This window comes from Anser anser, assembly GCF_964211835.1.
Source record: "Anser anser genome assembly, chromosome: 9".
Lineage (NCBI taxonomy): Eukaryota > Metazoa > Chordata > Aves > Anseriformes > Anatidae > Anser > Anser anser.
Window position 1 is genome coordinate 17,439,807 of NC_139729.1, and position 12,507 is coordinate 17,452,313.

The 12,507-nt window shown below is 47.6% G+C and overlaps 1 protein-coding gene across 9 annotated transcripts in view; it reads right to left on the reverse strand.

The window, feature by feature from the left end:
* Positions 1-2,822: 2,822 nt before the first annotated feature.
* Positions 2,823-12,507, reverse strand: part of TP63 (tumor protein p63) — a 154,532-nt gene continuing 144,847 nt past the window's right edge. For all 9 annotated transcript variants that reach the window (XM_083848016.1, XM_083848014.1, XM_083848015.1 and 6 more), the window contains 4 exons: positions 9,002-9,159; positions 8,027-8,171; positions 7,042-7,135; positions 2,823-5,801 (listed from right to left, as the gene is read on the reverse strand). In XM_083848016.1, coding sequence (XP_083704142.1) covers positions 5,505-5,801; positions 7,042-7,135; positions 8,027-8,171; positions 9,002-9,159 — 694 coding nt within the window. In that variant the 3' untranslated portion in view covers positions 2,823-5,504. The remainder of the gene's footprint in view (positions 5,802-7,041; positions 7,136-8,026; positions 8,172-9,001; positions 9,160-12,507) is intronic.

The following is a 12,507-nucleotide window of genomic DNA, read 5'->3' on the forward strand; positions in this document are numbered from 1 at the left end:
CCCCCCCCCCCCCCCCCCCCAAAAAGGAATCAGACCAGCATGTCTGTGGGGATCCTGACAGCTGAGCCAGGGCAGCACCCAGCTGTGCTCACCCAGCAGCCGGGCACGGCGCGATGGGCAGCCCCCAAAGGCAGGAAGAGGGGGGCTGTGGAGAGGATCCAGACCCCACTACAAGAGACACATGCATGTAAACACATAGGTGCACAAAGCCAAAACCACTCAGGCCCACAGAGCTGATATTAACACCTTGTGCTCAAGGGATAACCTATCTAATCCAGAGAACATGAGCGTATAAAGGAGAGGGACCAGCATATGGGGCCCTGAATGGGACAGCAAAGTTGCAGCAAAGGGCTACTGCCATATACCCCTAAGTAAAATATTGGCACTTCATTCCTAAGGAAGTAAGCTGGGAGAAGGCTGCAGCTAGTCCTTGCTGACAGAGTATATAGGTAAGTTTCCTTCGTGTTCGTCTGACCTTCACAGCCAATGTATCCGAGCATCTACAAAAAGGCTCCAAAACTCCGGCCTCCTCCCTCCGCTGTGTGCTCAGGAAGTCAATTCACTGCTCTCTTGGGTCACAGAGAGCCAGAACATCTCAGGCCCCAGACCCCACCAGCTCCAGCCTGGCTGCCAGGCGAGGCTGTAGTGCCCAAACCGACTGCCGAGGGCTCAGCGCAGGCACAGCCCTCGCCCAGGTGGCCACGCTCACCAGACTGCGCAGGGGAGCTGAGCAGGACTAAAGCACTGGCCTGGCGCTCAGCTCCATGCAGCAGTTGGTACGAGCTCCACGTTTCGTAGCTCAGCACATCAGAAGGCCAAACAACTCGAGGTCGCACTTGGTGCTAGGGCTGGCTGACTATGGTTTTCCCACTGAGGAAAGAGGCAGTGTGGGAAGCCAGATCCTGAAATCCCCCCACTGGCAGCTTTGCCATCAGGAGGGAAGGAGATTCTGCACAGGACAGGATGACCGTGTTGAGCAGGACATCCTTCACAGGCTCCACTTGGACATTTGCCAAATTTTGCTTTGTCTGAATAAGTTTTGTCATAGGGGACTGCTAGCTTGAGTTTGCTTAGGAAACAGCATAGGAGGGCATGCAGGTCTTGAGAGGTTTACAAAATATAGCAGGAAGCTTATGATGGATCCCTACCCTGAAAACTTCATACGAGTTATCTCATTATCCAAAGACAGAATTCCAACAGGACCATGTGGAGGATGAAAGGGAGAGCACTAGCTTGGGATTCCTCTGCACCAAAACCATTGCTGTCACATAAGCAATGTAAAAGTTTCTGATCCAGCAACGGTTCAGAGCAGACAGCTATTGCAATCGTCAGCAAACGTGTTTCAAGCCTATCTGGTTAATGGAAACTGAAATCTTATTTTACCTGATTCAGTTTGCTCATCTAGAGGCAAGGAGCCCATCAGCTGAAACAGCAAGTTCTGGCAGTCACTGTAGCAGCACTTCTCTGAGAGCAGCATATTAGTTTTTAATAGCACATTCAAGCAATCCCTGCCTATCTGACTGGAACCAGGGGAATGATGCCTCCAGCTAGCGATATCCAGAGACAAGAGCTTCTCTAAGCCTTTGGCTAAAGGGAAAAGCAGCAGTGACCAGAACAAAAAAAAAAATCAGGCAAGCATTCCCTGCTCTAATGGTTAATGTGAAAGTAACTCTCAAGAGAAGCGATGGCATTTTCCTCTTTTAAGATCTTTGTGATTTTTTTCCCTGATCTTTTGGTGCCTTCCTGTGCCCTTTCCCCCAACCATAACCTCAGAAAAGCTGTAGGAGGCAGACGTTGGTTTTATACAGAAACCACTGACAAAGCTGGGCCATTAATGTGATGGCCCATCAGACTGAAGCAGTACAGCCAGGAGGAACCAACATACAAAGACAAAGGCAAAAGCTAGAAGAGAAGATGCATGATGAGCAGGGTCTTTGATGTAAGCTAGGTATGGAGGACAAGCATCCCCAAACTCCAAGGGTGGTGGTAGATGTGCCTGTGCAAGGCTGTTTCACAAATGTGGAGGAGGGGAAAAGGGGTAGCATAGTACTGCCCCTGCTTGCCCAAAGCCCAAATTCTCCCCCACCCCAGGCACACGCAGCATCCACACCATTGCAATGTTTGAGCAGGATTTTGAATATAAAGCATTTCCCCATACCCTGCTCAAAAACAGAATAAAGGATGAAAGGGCAAAAAAGGAACTATGCAAACAATCCACAAGCCAGAAGCCTTCACATTTCAGTGAAAGGCTTACAGGGGTCAACCCATGAGATGTGCCAGAAAGATGACAGATGTGGATGTGCTGACACCTCATAACACACCCAATCAACATGGATGATATGGAAATATGAAAGGTCTCCCTGTTGAATAGGAAAGGCTTTTTAATAAACAAAAAGCAGAAGCTGAAGCAAGAAATTCAGACATTCTCAATTTTAATGGTGAACATGAAGCCAGGTCTCAAGGGAAGTACACAGAGAGGGGATTTTCCCTCTCCCCAGTCTTGGCAGAAAGACAGACACCTTTCTGGCAGACAGACCAAGAGTGCAACTTAATGGACCTAACGTGGGACTGCATGAAATTTAACAGCCAAAGGATCAGCTGCAGGTCACAGCAGCCAAACCACCACCTCCTCGGCCCCTGCACTGGGTCAAGGTACAGCTGCAAAAGGAGTGACCAGTGAGCATCTAAGGGGATTAGACAAACACACGTATGCAGAGGTGACGCTAGGCCCCGCTGCTCAGAGGAGTAAGCAGCAGCAAAGGCTCCTGCTCATTTCCAAGGCGGCGCACAGGCAAGAAAGGAAGATGTTCGGAAATTCAGCATCATTTTCAGTCCGGCTTTTATTTTCATTGACTTCAACAACAAGGTGTTCCAAAACACACACAAGTCCTGGTGCAGGCAACACTGTCATTGCTACAAGCATTGGTAGATCCCATGGGCTTTGATGTATCAAAACAAAACAACAACAACAAAAATAATCACAGCTCTACAGGGGAGGGTAAAAGCTACAGCTGTTCAAACTCACATGAAGATCCCAGTTACACATAAGTGCACTCCGTAGTGGTATACAGTGGAAAGGTTTTCACAGCATATATTTTAGTCACTAGTGATGTAGCAGAAAAGCTCCATCTTACTGCTGAGTTGAAAAGCAGATACTAATGTTCTTGTGCCCAGACTCTGGGCACAGCATTAACTGCATTAACCTTGGTAGTCAGAAGCTTCCTAGTTCCTAGAACGAAGGTAATGAAGGAAGGTAATGAAGGCATCAATATTTGTACAGTACTGAAGCAGCTCAGAAGGATTACACAATGGAGATGCAAAACCATGGAGGTGAGAAGGGCATAACCCAGCTCACCCCCAGGACCTTGCAGAGTACCCGCACTAACACTTTCCCCACACTATCACTGCCCTGCTGAATGAATTCTTGCATTGAGTCAAGAGCAGGCTGACTCGCTTCTTTTGTAGCATACTAGAATAAAAAAAAGATAGAGTAAGTTTTCACACTGAGCATGTTAAATACTTTGAAATCTAGGACGCTGCTCTTTGAAGTGTTACAAAACAAAATGATAAAACAGGTTTTCGGTACCTGCCCCCTCCCCTCAACTGCAAAGTAACACAGGAATCTCAGTATGAAAAAATACAAATATATTTGTCCAGTGACGACGCCATTTGTTACACTGTATACTGTAAGCATTCTGCATAAAAATAATAATTAAAAAACAGAAAAACAAAAAACATTTTATTGTGGTTCTGTCAGACCCAGTAGCCCAAGAAGAAATAAAAATTGGCATGTTATGCTGTAGGAAACAAAAATTACACATACAAAAAATATATATACACACTTTACAAGGTAACCATCTTATATTACCGCTCAGAGCTATCCAAAATAGGCTTGCACAGTTACCAAAAGGCAGTCTTTGAATGCAACCTGGCACAATGGACAGATGGAGGAGGATGCTAACAATGTTAATTACGTGAAATAAGAGGCACACAGCAGGGCCCAGAAAACAGCCACTGCATTGAAACAAGATTATTTGGTTGTAGCAAGGTAGGATGACAAGTCCTTTAAAAGCTGCTTCTTTCATCTTTCTCCAGTAAAAAGCAAAGTCAGGCTTACTGTTAACAGCAAAAGCCAACCTGAAAGCAGCTGTCCTGAGCCGAGCCCCTTGCTTTAGTTTCTCCATACATCAGTCTCACTACCTTGGCCAATATAAACGTCAAAGTGTTCAGTTACTTGTCCAGAGTATCACTGGCAGTCAGAGGAAATGCCTCAGAGCACAGCTGCTGTTCAACCAATGAAGAAAAAACAGAAAAATCATTTTTTTCATGTAAACAGGACTTCTGCAGTAGCAACACTCATACTACCACGGAACTGGTACTTGTTCCGAGGCTGCTGGAAAATACGTATCATATATAATTTTTACTCTGCACTTCTAGTTGCTCATTACTTAGTCTATAGTCCGCAGCAACAAAATAACAGATTCCAGGCTACTACAGGCATGTCTAAAGACAGCTCTAATTAACCAATCTAACAGTCTAAATAAAGAACTGCCTGGGTTCTGGGTAGCTGAAGCCCTACAAATCAGTGTGCAGCTCCCAGTAGGTCCTCTGGTCAGAGGACAGGCAGGCAAATCCTTGTGCTAAACTAACCAGGCAGCATATGTGGCAAAGCCTAATTCTCTAGCTTAAGTTTCAGTAGTAGTACAGAGTGGCTAATGTTGGGTGGGGGACAAAAGTCAGAATTACTGACAGCTGTATCTGTATTTATATCCTGACCGAAGCAAACCAGGATATACAAGTAGAGCGTACATTCAAAATGAGAAGAGATACCAGGTTTGTTTTTCCCCTATAGAATGCAAAGGAAAAGGAAAAGGAGGGTTGCAGGTGGCCATAAGCTCTGGCCTGTCCAGCAAAGTGCATGTGCTGTCTCCGCTGGAGAATAGTATACATGAACAGAGTGCTCAGCTCTGGGGGAAGAGGCTGTTTAAGTGCAACATTCAGCAGACCAATTCCCATTTGTTTTTCAGATGAACTGCCGGTTTGGGATTTAGTGGCTTTGGGTGTTGATTTTTACTTTTTTGTTTTTAGCTTTTTTTTAAAAAAAAAGTTTTAACCTTCCTGCTTTTCAAAGTGGGATTGCTGGATGACAGAGAGAGTTTGCAGGTCAGGACACCCGCAAGGCGTGAGAGGATTCAAAAAGTCAAGAAAAGAAGCCCTCTCCCCAAAGGAAAACACGAAACAAGGACAACGCCTTCTCGAGAAGGCCAACAGCTTTCAAGGAAACGCCACCCGCCTTCCCCCTTCGCTCAGCTCCTCCTCTTGCAAGAGCTGGGGTGGAGGTTGCGGTCCAGGAGCATGGTCTAGACAGCATCAAGGGCATAACTAGCGTGAGCGAGCAAGGAGGCTCCCTCCGCCCTTCGTCCGGGGGTGCAGTACCAAGCAGAAGGGAAGACAAATGAAGGGCTGAGCAGTTTGTGGCTGAGGCGGGGCGGGGTCTGCGGAGCTCACTCCCCTTCCTCCTTGATGCGTTGCTGTTTGTTGCGCCGGGCATCCATGTCGAAGTTGAAGTCGTTCCACTCGTCGCGGGGTGGGAAGGAAATGGTCTGCCGGAGCGTGAAGCGGACCGCGTCGATGACCCGCTCCCCCCGGGTTTCACTGGAGCCCACGCTGACAGTGGAGGCGCCGCTGGGGGTACGCAGGAGGTGGGGAGGGGAGGAGAAGTCATGGAGCTGCCGGTGGTCCAGGATGCCCTTCCAGATGGCGTGGCGGAACTGCTCTGGGATCTTGAGGCTCACCAGATCCTGCAAGGCAAGGAGCAGGGCTTAACAGGGCAATCCCTGGGCAATCCAGGGGGTCTGGGCTCCAGAAAAAGCAGCCTCTGGGCCACCCTGCAAGTGCTTAATTATTAACACACGGTGGCTGCGATGCGCTACAGAAGACAAGCCACTGATCCTGAAGGTGGTGGTTCACTGGCTCACCACTCCTGAACAAGTATGCGTAGCTGAGAGGCAGCAAGGACTGATGACACAAGGTCCCTTTTGAAGTGACACAGTCATGCATAAGATATGATGACCTAAAGCTAGAAGTTTAACTGGACTGCAAGGCCTCCAAAACTCCTGTGGAGAGTTCTGCTGGTTGTCTGTGGTGGGGGATGCTGGACTGCAGAAGTTCAACAGCTTTGAAAAGTTCACTGTTCATTTCAAAGCCTGCAAAAGGATTTTAGAATTAAAGTTTGGGCTCCAATATTCAAAGCTCTGTGTCTGACTCTGTAGAAACTGCCTAAATGACTTGAACAAAGCTTAAGGCAGAAACCTAAGCTTAAAACATTTGGACTTCGAGGCCCCATCGACTCTGCGGGTACTGTACTTGAGGGCAGCCTTACCTAACTCTGGGAAATGTGACATTGGCTTTTGAAAACAAGTTAGCAACCAGCTTTGGTTAATTTAGGTCAGCTTTTCTAATAAGAGCATCAGCAGAAGGAAGGCAGCCCAGCCTAGGAAGCATCACAGCCTTGCAAAGTCTTGGGGCAGAAAAGGGAGGGCCATCTCTCTGGAGAGCAGCGGCATAGGATAGGAGGAAGCAACCCTGCAGCAAGAGCCATGCAAGAGAAAAGGCAGCTGGGCCGAGATGTCAGTGGCAAGGGAAGATTGTTAAGGTAAGGCCAGAAAACAGAAGCAGGGAGGGGAAAAATGCAGACCACTTCGAGATAGCCTACTTGTCTGCAGGCGAGTGAGGTGTTTCAGAGGAGTGTAAACTGAAACCAAGCCTTGCAGATTTAACAGGCGTGTGGGCTGGGGCCACTTTGGGGACTAAAAAGGACAGCAGTGGGGAGGGGGAGAGGCACTTTCTCTGTGCCAGGCAAGGTAGTTACAACCACCAACTGGCACTGAGTCCAGCCTCTATACCTCCCAGTAAGTTTTCTGTGGTGTGCAACAGCCTTAAATCAAACTAATCACATAAAAAAATACTGAGTCTGGATTTGACCTGTTTCTACAGCAGGGCCAAGACTGCAAACAAAGGAAATGGTGAGGAGTTACTTACATCCATGGAGTAATGCTCAATCTGATAGATGGTGGTCAGCCCCTGGGTCGTGAAATAATCCACACAGGATGAGCAGCCCAACCTCGCTAAGAAGCTGCAGAGGAGGAAGGAAGGAAGGAGAGAGAAAAAAGGATCACCCTGGCTGCAACAGCCCAAACCACAGAAAAACCAAACACTAAGCCAACCTGCAGCAACAGGAAATGAAGCTTTTACCCTTGGCTTGACCTTCTCCAAGACATCCCAGGCCAGCAAGCCACATCGCTGCCACACCAAACAAATGAGGGAGTCCTTCAATCTTGGCTCCTAGTAGACAACCCTCATGGCAGCACCATGCCTTAGCCGAAAGCTGGTGTTGCATTCCAGACGTCAGGGCAGGAAGGCTCCCAAGGACCTTCCTCTGCCAGGCCACTTCACCTGGAATGCAGCTGAGCCCATGGCAGCACGCCACATAGATAGAGGGCTTCACCAAGGCGGTTGGTCTGGGGCTCAGACACATCATGCACCCACAGTACTTGAAATCATCACGTTCCTCTCTAAGCATATAGGGTCATGGGGAGCATTTTTCAACCTGTTTGACTTCATGGAGGGCAGACGAGCTGCATCTCTAGGGAGGCTGGTTGTACTTCTGACCCCAGCCACAGCTTGCTGCATGGCCACAGAAGAAAAAAAATACAAGTGTCAATAAAAAACTCTGCAAGACTCCCTGGCTTACTTCAGGGTGCCCTCTGCTCCACCAGTCCAGCAGATGCTGCATCCCTTGGCTTTCTTGCAGTCCTACTGTCCCTGTTTCTCTCAGCTGCTCAGAGGTGGGGGTTTGAGGCTCAGGGCCCTGAGGGTGGCCCAGCCTCAGGCCTGCCAAAGCCCACTGGATCCAGAACTCCAGGAAAACAGGGTGAGGGACCTGGCAGGGGCCACTCAGGCTCCTGGCACGAGGCCTCTGCTCCCTGTGGGTAGGAAATGTGCTGGGCAGCCTGCTCCTGCTCACCTGACAATGCTGCAGTCTGTGGGGTATGGAGGAGGGGGAGTGCAGTGGGACGTTGAAGGCATGGAGAGGGGAGGAGGCAGCGCCTGCGTGGGGCTGAGGCCATTCATGTCGCCGGTCATGGCCATGTGGGTGCCCATCATGGGAACTGGAGGAGAGAAGGAGGAGCACATTGTTACCGAGGCATCCCTGCACCTCACCTCACCCCCAGCACAGAGTAGCCCGCAACCCAAGCAGCCTTAAACTCACACAGAAGCAGCTCACGAGGAATTTAAGGCAGGGCCCCCATGACTGCACAAGGACCAGATGACAGACAGTCCTGCAGGAGCTCTCCCCTTGCCGAAGCCGCTGCTGGCAGCCCTGCCTCTGCATCACCTTCCCTTACAAACTGGCTGCGTAGAAACCTAAAAGCAAGCTGTGGGCATCTCATCTTTCCCTGCTGCAGGAAAGGAGCAGGACTGAGCCAGCAGAGTAACCCAATACAGAAGCCAAACAGCTTTGTTTTCAGAGACACTGAGCACCCAAAGGGGATCAGCAACAGGTGTGGGCGAGAGCCCAGCGCTTTTGAAATTAAAAAAAAAGCAGCGCTTCTTAGCCCCCAGAACCACGTCTGTCATCCTGGATTTACAGGGCTGCTGGGCACTCTTCAGCAGCCAGGAGGAAACAGGTTACAGAGCTGGGAGCTGCAGACATTTCCTTTGAAACTAAGGAGCGTCTTAATTGAAATGAAAGAAAGTTTGCCAATGTTTCCATCTCCTCTGCTGGGAAGGTCTTTAAAGACAGACAACTGTGCAGCCAGCCAGATTTGCAGCATGAAGGAGCTCTGTTCACCCCTGTGAGGCTCACAGAAGGATGCTGAAGCCCGGAGAAGGCAGGTGACTTGCCCCGTGGCACAACAGCACCTCAGAAATGTCCAGTCTCCTTCCCCAGACCAGCAAGGAAGCACACGGAACAGGAGGAGGAGCAAGGGTTTCTTACTGTTGGTTCCCATGCCGTCAGGGATGGTGGTTGGGGTCAGGGCATTGCGCTGCTGGGGGTTAATTAGCTGGCTGACCGAGGGCAGCTTGTTCATGCTGTTCATTTTGCTGAGCGGCGGCGAGTTGGAGCCATAGGACGACTGTGACTGCATGGAGGTCCTGCAAAGCGAGGAGATGTTACAACAGGAATCACAGCATTTGATTAAGAGTGCACATCCAAGGGGATACACATTTTGTTTGTAGCATGGTGAGGTCCCGCTACTAAAGTCACTGACACTGTGGGAGTGCTGCAGCTAAAGATCATCGGAGGGAGTCAACATGAACTAAGCATTTTCTCCACATATTCTAGGGATTTAAAGAAAAAAATACGAAAGAAAAAGGGCAGCTTTGCTTTTGGCTCAGATTTTTTATTTAAAGAAAAGTTTCTACATTACTTTTTCAGTTGAAGAGAACGTACCCAAAGCCACCACACAGCTGCCAGAACTTGGAAAAATATTTTTCAAGTAAGCTCTCTTTGTGGTCAAATGCTTTTTCCCTAAGAACAAGAACTGAGAAAGCCATCTCAAATCATCTTAACTACCCCTAAATCTGATGGCAGCAGTAGTTTTCAGATCAGGACACACTGATCACCTTGGTTTCTCCAAAATTCATAGTTATTCATATAAGCAGGCTATTACCATGTCTATATAAAACCAGAGGGTCTTTGCATAAGACAGGCTCCACACACCTTAGGGAATAGACACCTAGATGCAAATTTTGTTGGCATTACAAAACCTTGTATCCAGACCCCACAGGCTGCTTGCAAAGAGTATCAGATTCCTGTAACCGTCCAACAGCACTGACCTCCCTCAAGTCCAGACAGCCCCCAGCTCCATCCCGCATATCTCCAAACTGGGCCAGAGGCTTGCTGGCAAGCTCGTCCCTCCCCAGCCCCGACGGTCCCAGCTGGGATCCCACCTCGTAAGCGATCTGGAGCATGAAAACTGGGCTGCTTCTGAACAGCAGCCCAGCTCCGAGCTCAAGTTACAGCTGCGGCATCCCATTTGGAGTGGGGTCTTAGTTGGAATATGCGGAACACGACCATTAGAGCAGGCCCAACAGCACGCTTGGCAGGGTGCTGCTGGGCCACAGGAGAGCAGGTTCTCTCTTTGCACACCAAGGGAGCTCACAAGACCGGGCAAAGACACTCAGGAAGCGGGCACGCTTCCCAAACACGACATACCCTCACACAAACCTACTTGCTGGGCTTGCAAGGAGCCCAGCGCCCATCTGGCCATACCAGAGTGACCCCATGGCGAGTGAGAAAGGGCACATTCCCATCTGATTCCCCATTGAGAAACTCGTTCGTCTGGGTCTAACTGGCTACGCCAATTCCTGGGAACTGGCTCTCCTTCTATGCAAAGAGAATAGTTATTAAAATAAGCAAAGTGTAAAGGAAAGAAAAGGCTTATTCTTGGGTAATTTATTAAAACCTTCAGCACTCAAGGTCAAGTTCCATACAATTACATCGTCTCCAGCTTCCTGCGCTTTTTAAAACTTGCAACGGTGGGTGGAGAAATATCTATGCTAACAGGCTTGAATATCTAAGGCCCTGAAGAAATGTTACTTAATTACACAATTACAGGAGGTGCAGAAGGGTGTGAACTGTCCTTTGGCAGTGAAGATGCAGGACAAGATCCAGCAAACTTCTTAGACTCAAGGAAGTGGAAAGCAGAAGCAGCTTCGCAAATTAATATTAATGATGGCAGCAACTCCCAGGGGGAAGTGAAACCGAGCCACGAAGTTCAGGCCCAGCTTTTCAGAGCGAAGGGAATTATTCAGATCGGAGGTTTCACTTCAGCAATTATAAAAGTTGAGGCCAGCCGTAAGATTCGAGTCAGACGGACACTACCCTTAACTTAAGAGACCTCTAGATTTCGGACTAGAATTAATATTTCTGCTTTGCAAGTTCAGGAACCTGGACTAACTGAGCTTCAGCTGAAATTTACACACACCTGAGGAGTCCCTTAGGGCAAAATCTGAATGCCATGCAAGCGAGGAGGTCACCGTGTACAAAAGCCTCCACAGTGAAATTCCAAATGAAACCAACAGAGACTCCCCAAAAGAGATTTATTTTCAATATTTAAGCTCAGGGAAGGTTTTATTTTATAGAGCTCATGGCTCTGAACACTTTTTTTGGATACCTGTTGGTACAAAACAAGGTTCTGCAAGGAGGTCAGTAGGGGGCCTAACTTTGCTCTCAATGCCACCAAGAGTGACCTCAACAAAACTAGTTATGCTCGTGCAGAACACTGTGGAAAAAAAGTGAACAAAAGCCAAAAGCACCCTATGATAGACAAAAAAGAATACATACTTTCACTTACAGCTTAAGGACTCCATTCTCATCTCTTTCATACTCATAAGAATCAAGATTAGCTCTATTAAGACAATTAAACTCAAGTCAATGAAACAGGAAAGAAACGAGCATTTTTCTTTATACCCATAATCTTTTATACTGAACTATTCAGTCACATAAGCAGACATGAAAGGTCTAGAGAAGGCCATTTAGCCAAAGAAAAGTCCCAAGATAAACCAAGATGCAAAATTTTATTCAAAATTAATGTCACACATCAATATAGCAACAGCCTCAGAAACACAAGAAAATGTTTTTGGTATTAAACACACAGACTACATGGCGTTTTGAGGATTCATTTAAAATATATTGCTTTTTTCTCATTTTTTTTTTTAAACAGGTATTATAAGAATGTCATGCACAGTGATTTTCATTAAAATTATACTTACTATATCTCAAGAAAGATTAGAAGTAGGAGCATTAACATTTCTTTGATATCAATGCCAGCAAAACACATTTTAATATCAAGGTATAAGGACTTCAATTAAGAGACTATTATGCTTCTTGGAACAGTCTGATACAAAAGGCACTGAGTCACATTCTGCAACTGATTTCTCTCTCTTCAAGAGGCTATGTAATTATTTAGCCAATAACATTTGTAGTTATGCAAGCTCATATGAGGGCAATCAACTCTCATGCTTCAAGGCATATACTGATCATCTCAAGAGGTCAGGAAGAAACTTACTCTCTCCCACATACGAAGCACAGTTCAGTTCACGGGTTACCTTATATAAATCTGTGCTTTCCCAGCTCACTGGATACCAGCCCTGCACCAGAGGTAGAAAACTGCTTGGATAGACCAATTACCTGATTCAGTAGAAAAGTCCTTGAGTCCTCATTCACATTAGATGAGCACACCACCATGTAAGCAGTCTTAATGCAAATGACGAAGGTTCAGTCAGTGCAGGAGTAGAGCAGCTCAGGGTTGGAGAGTTCAAGATCTCACCCAAGCCCCTGTGCTTAGGGCTTGCTATCCCTGAAAACTTAAGAGCTAGTTGCAATGCAGAGACCCAGGAAGAATTGAAGCCACTCAGTTCTGGGCCTGCTTTTCCTTACAGTGGCCAGAGCAAGTGCATCAAGGATTACATGACAAGTTCATACATGGTCTATATGCC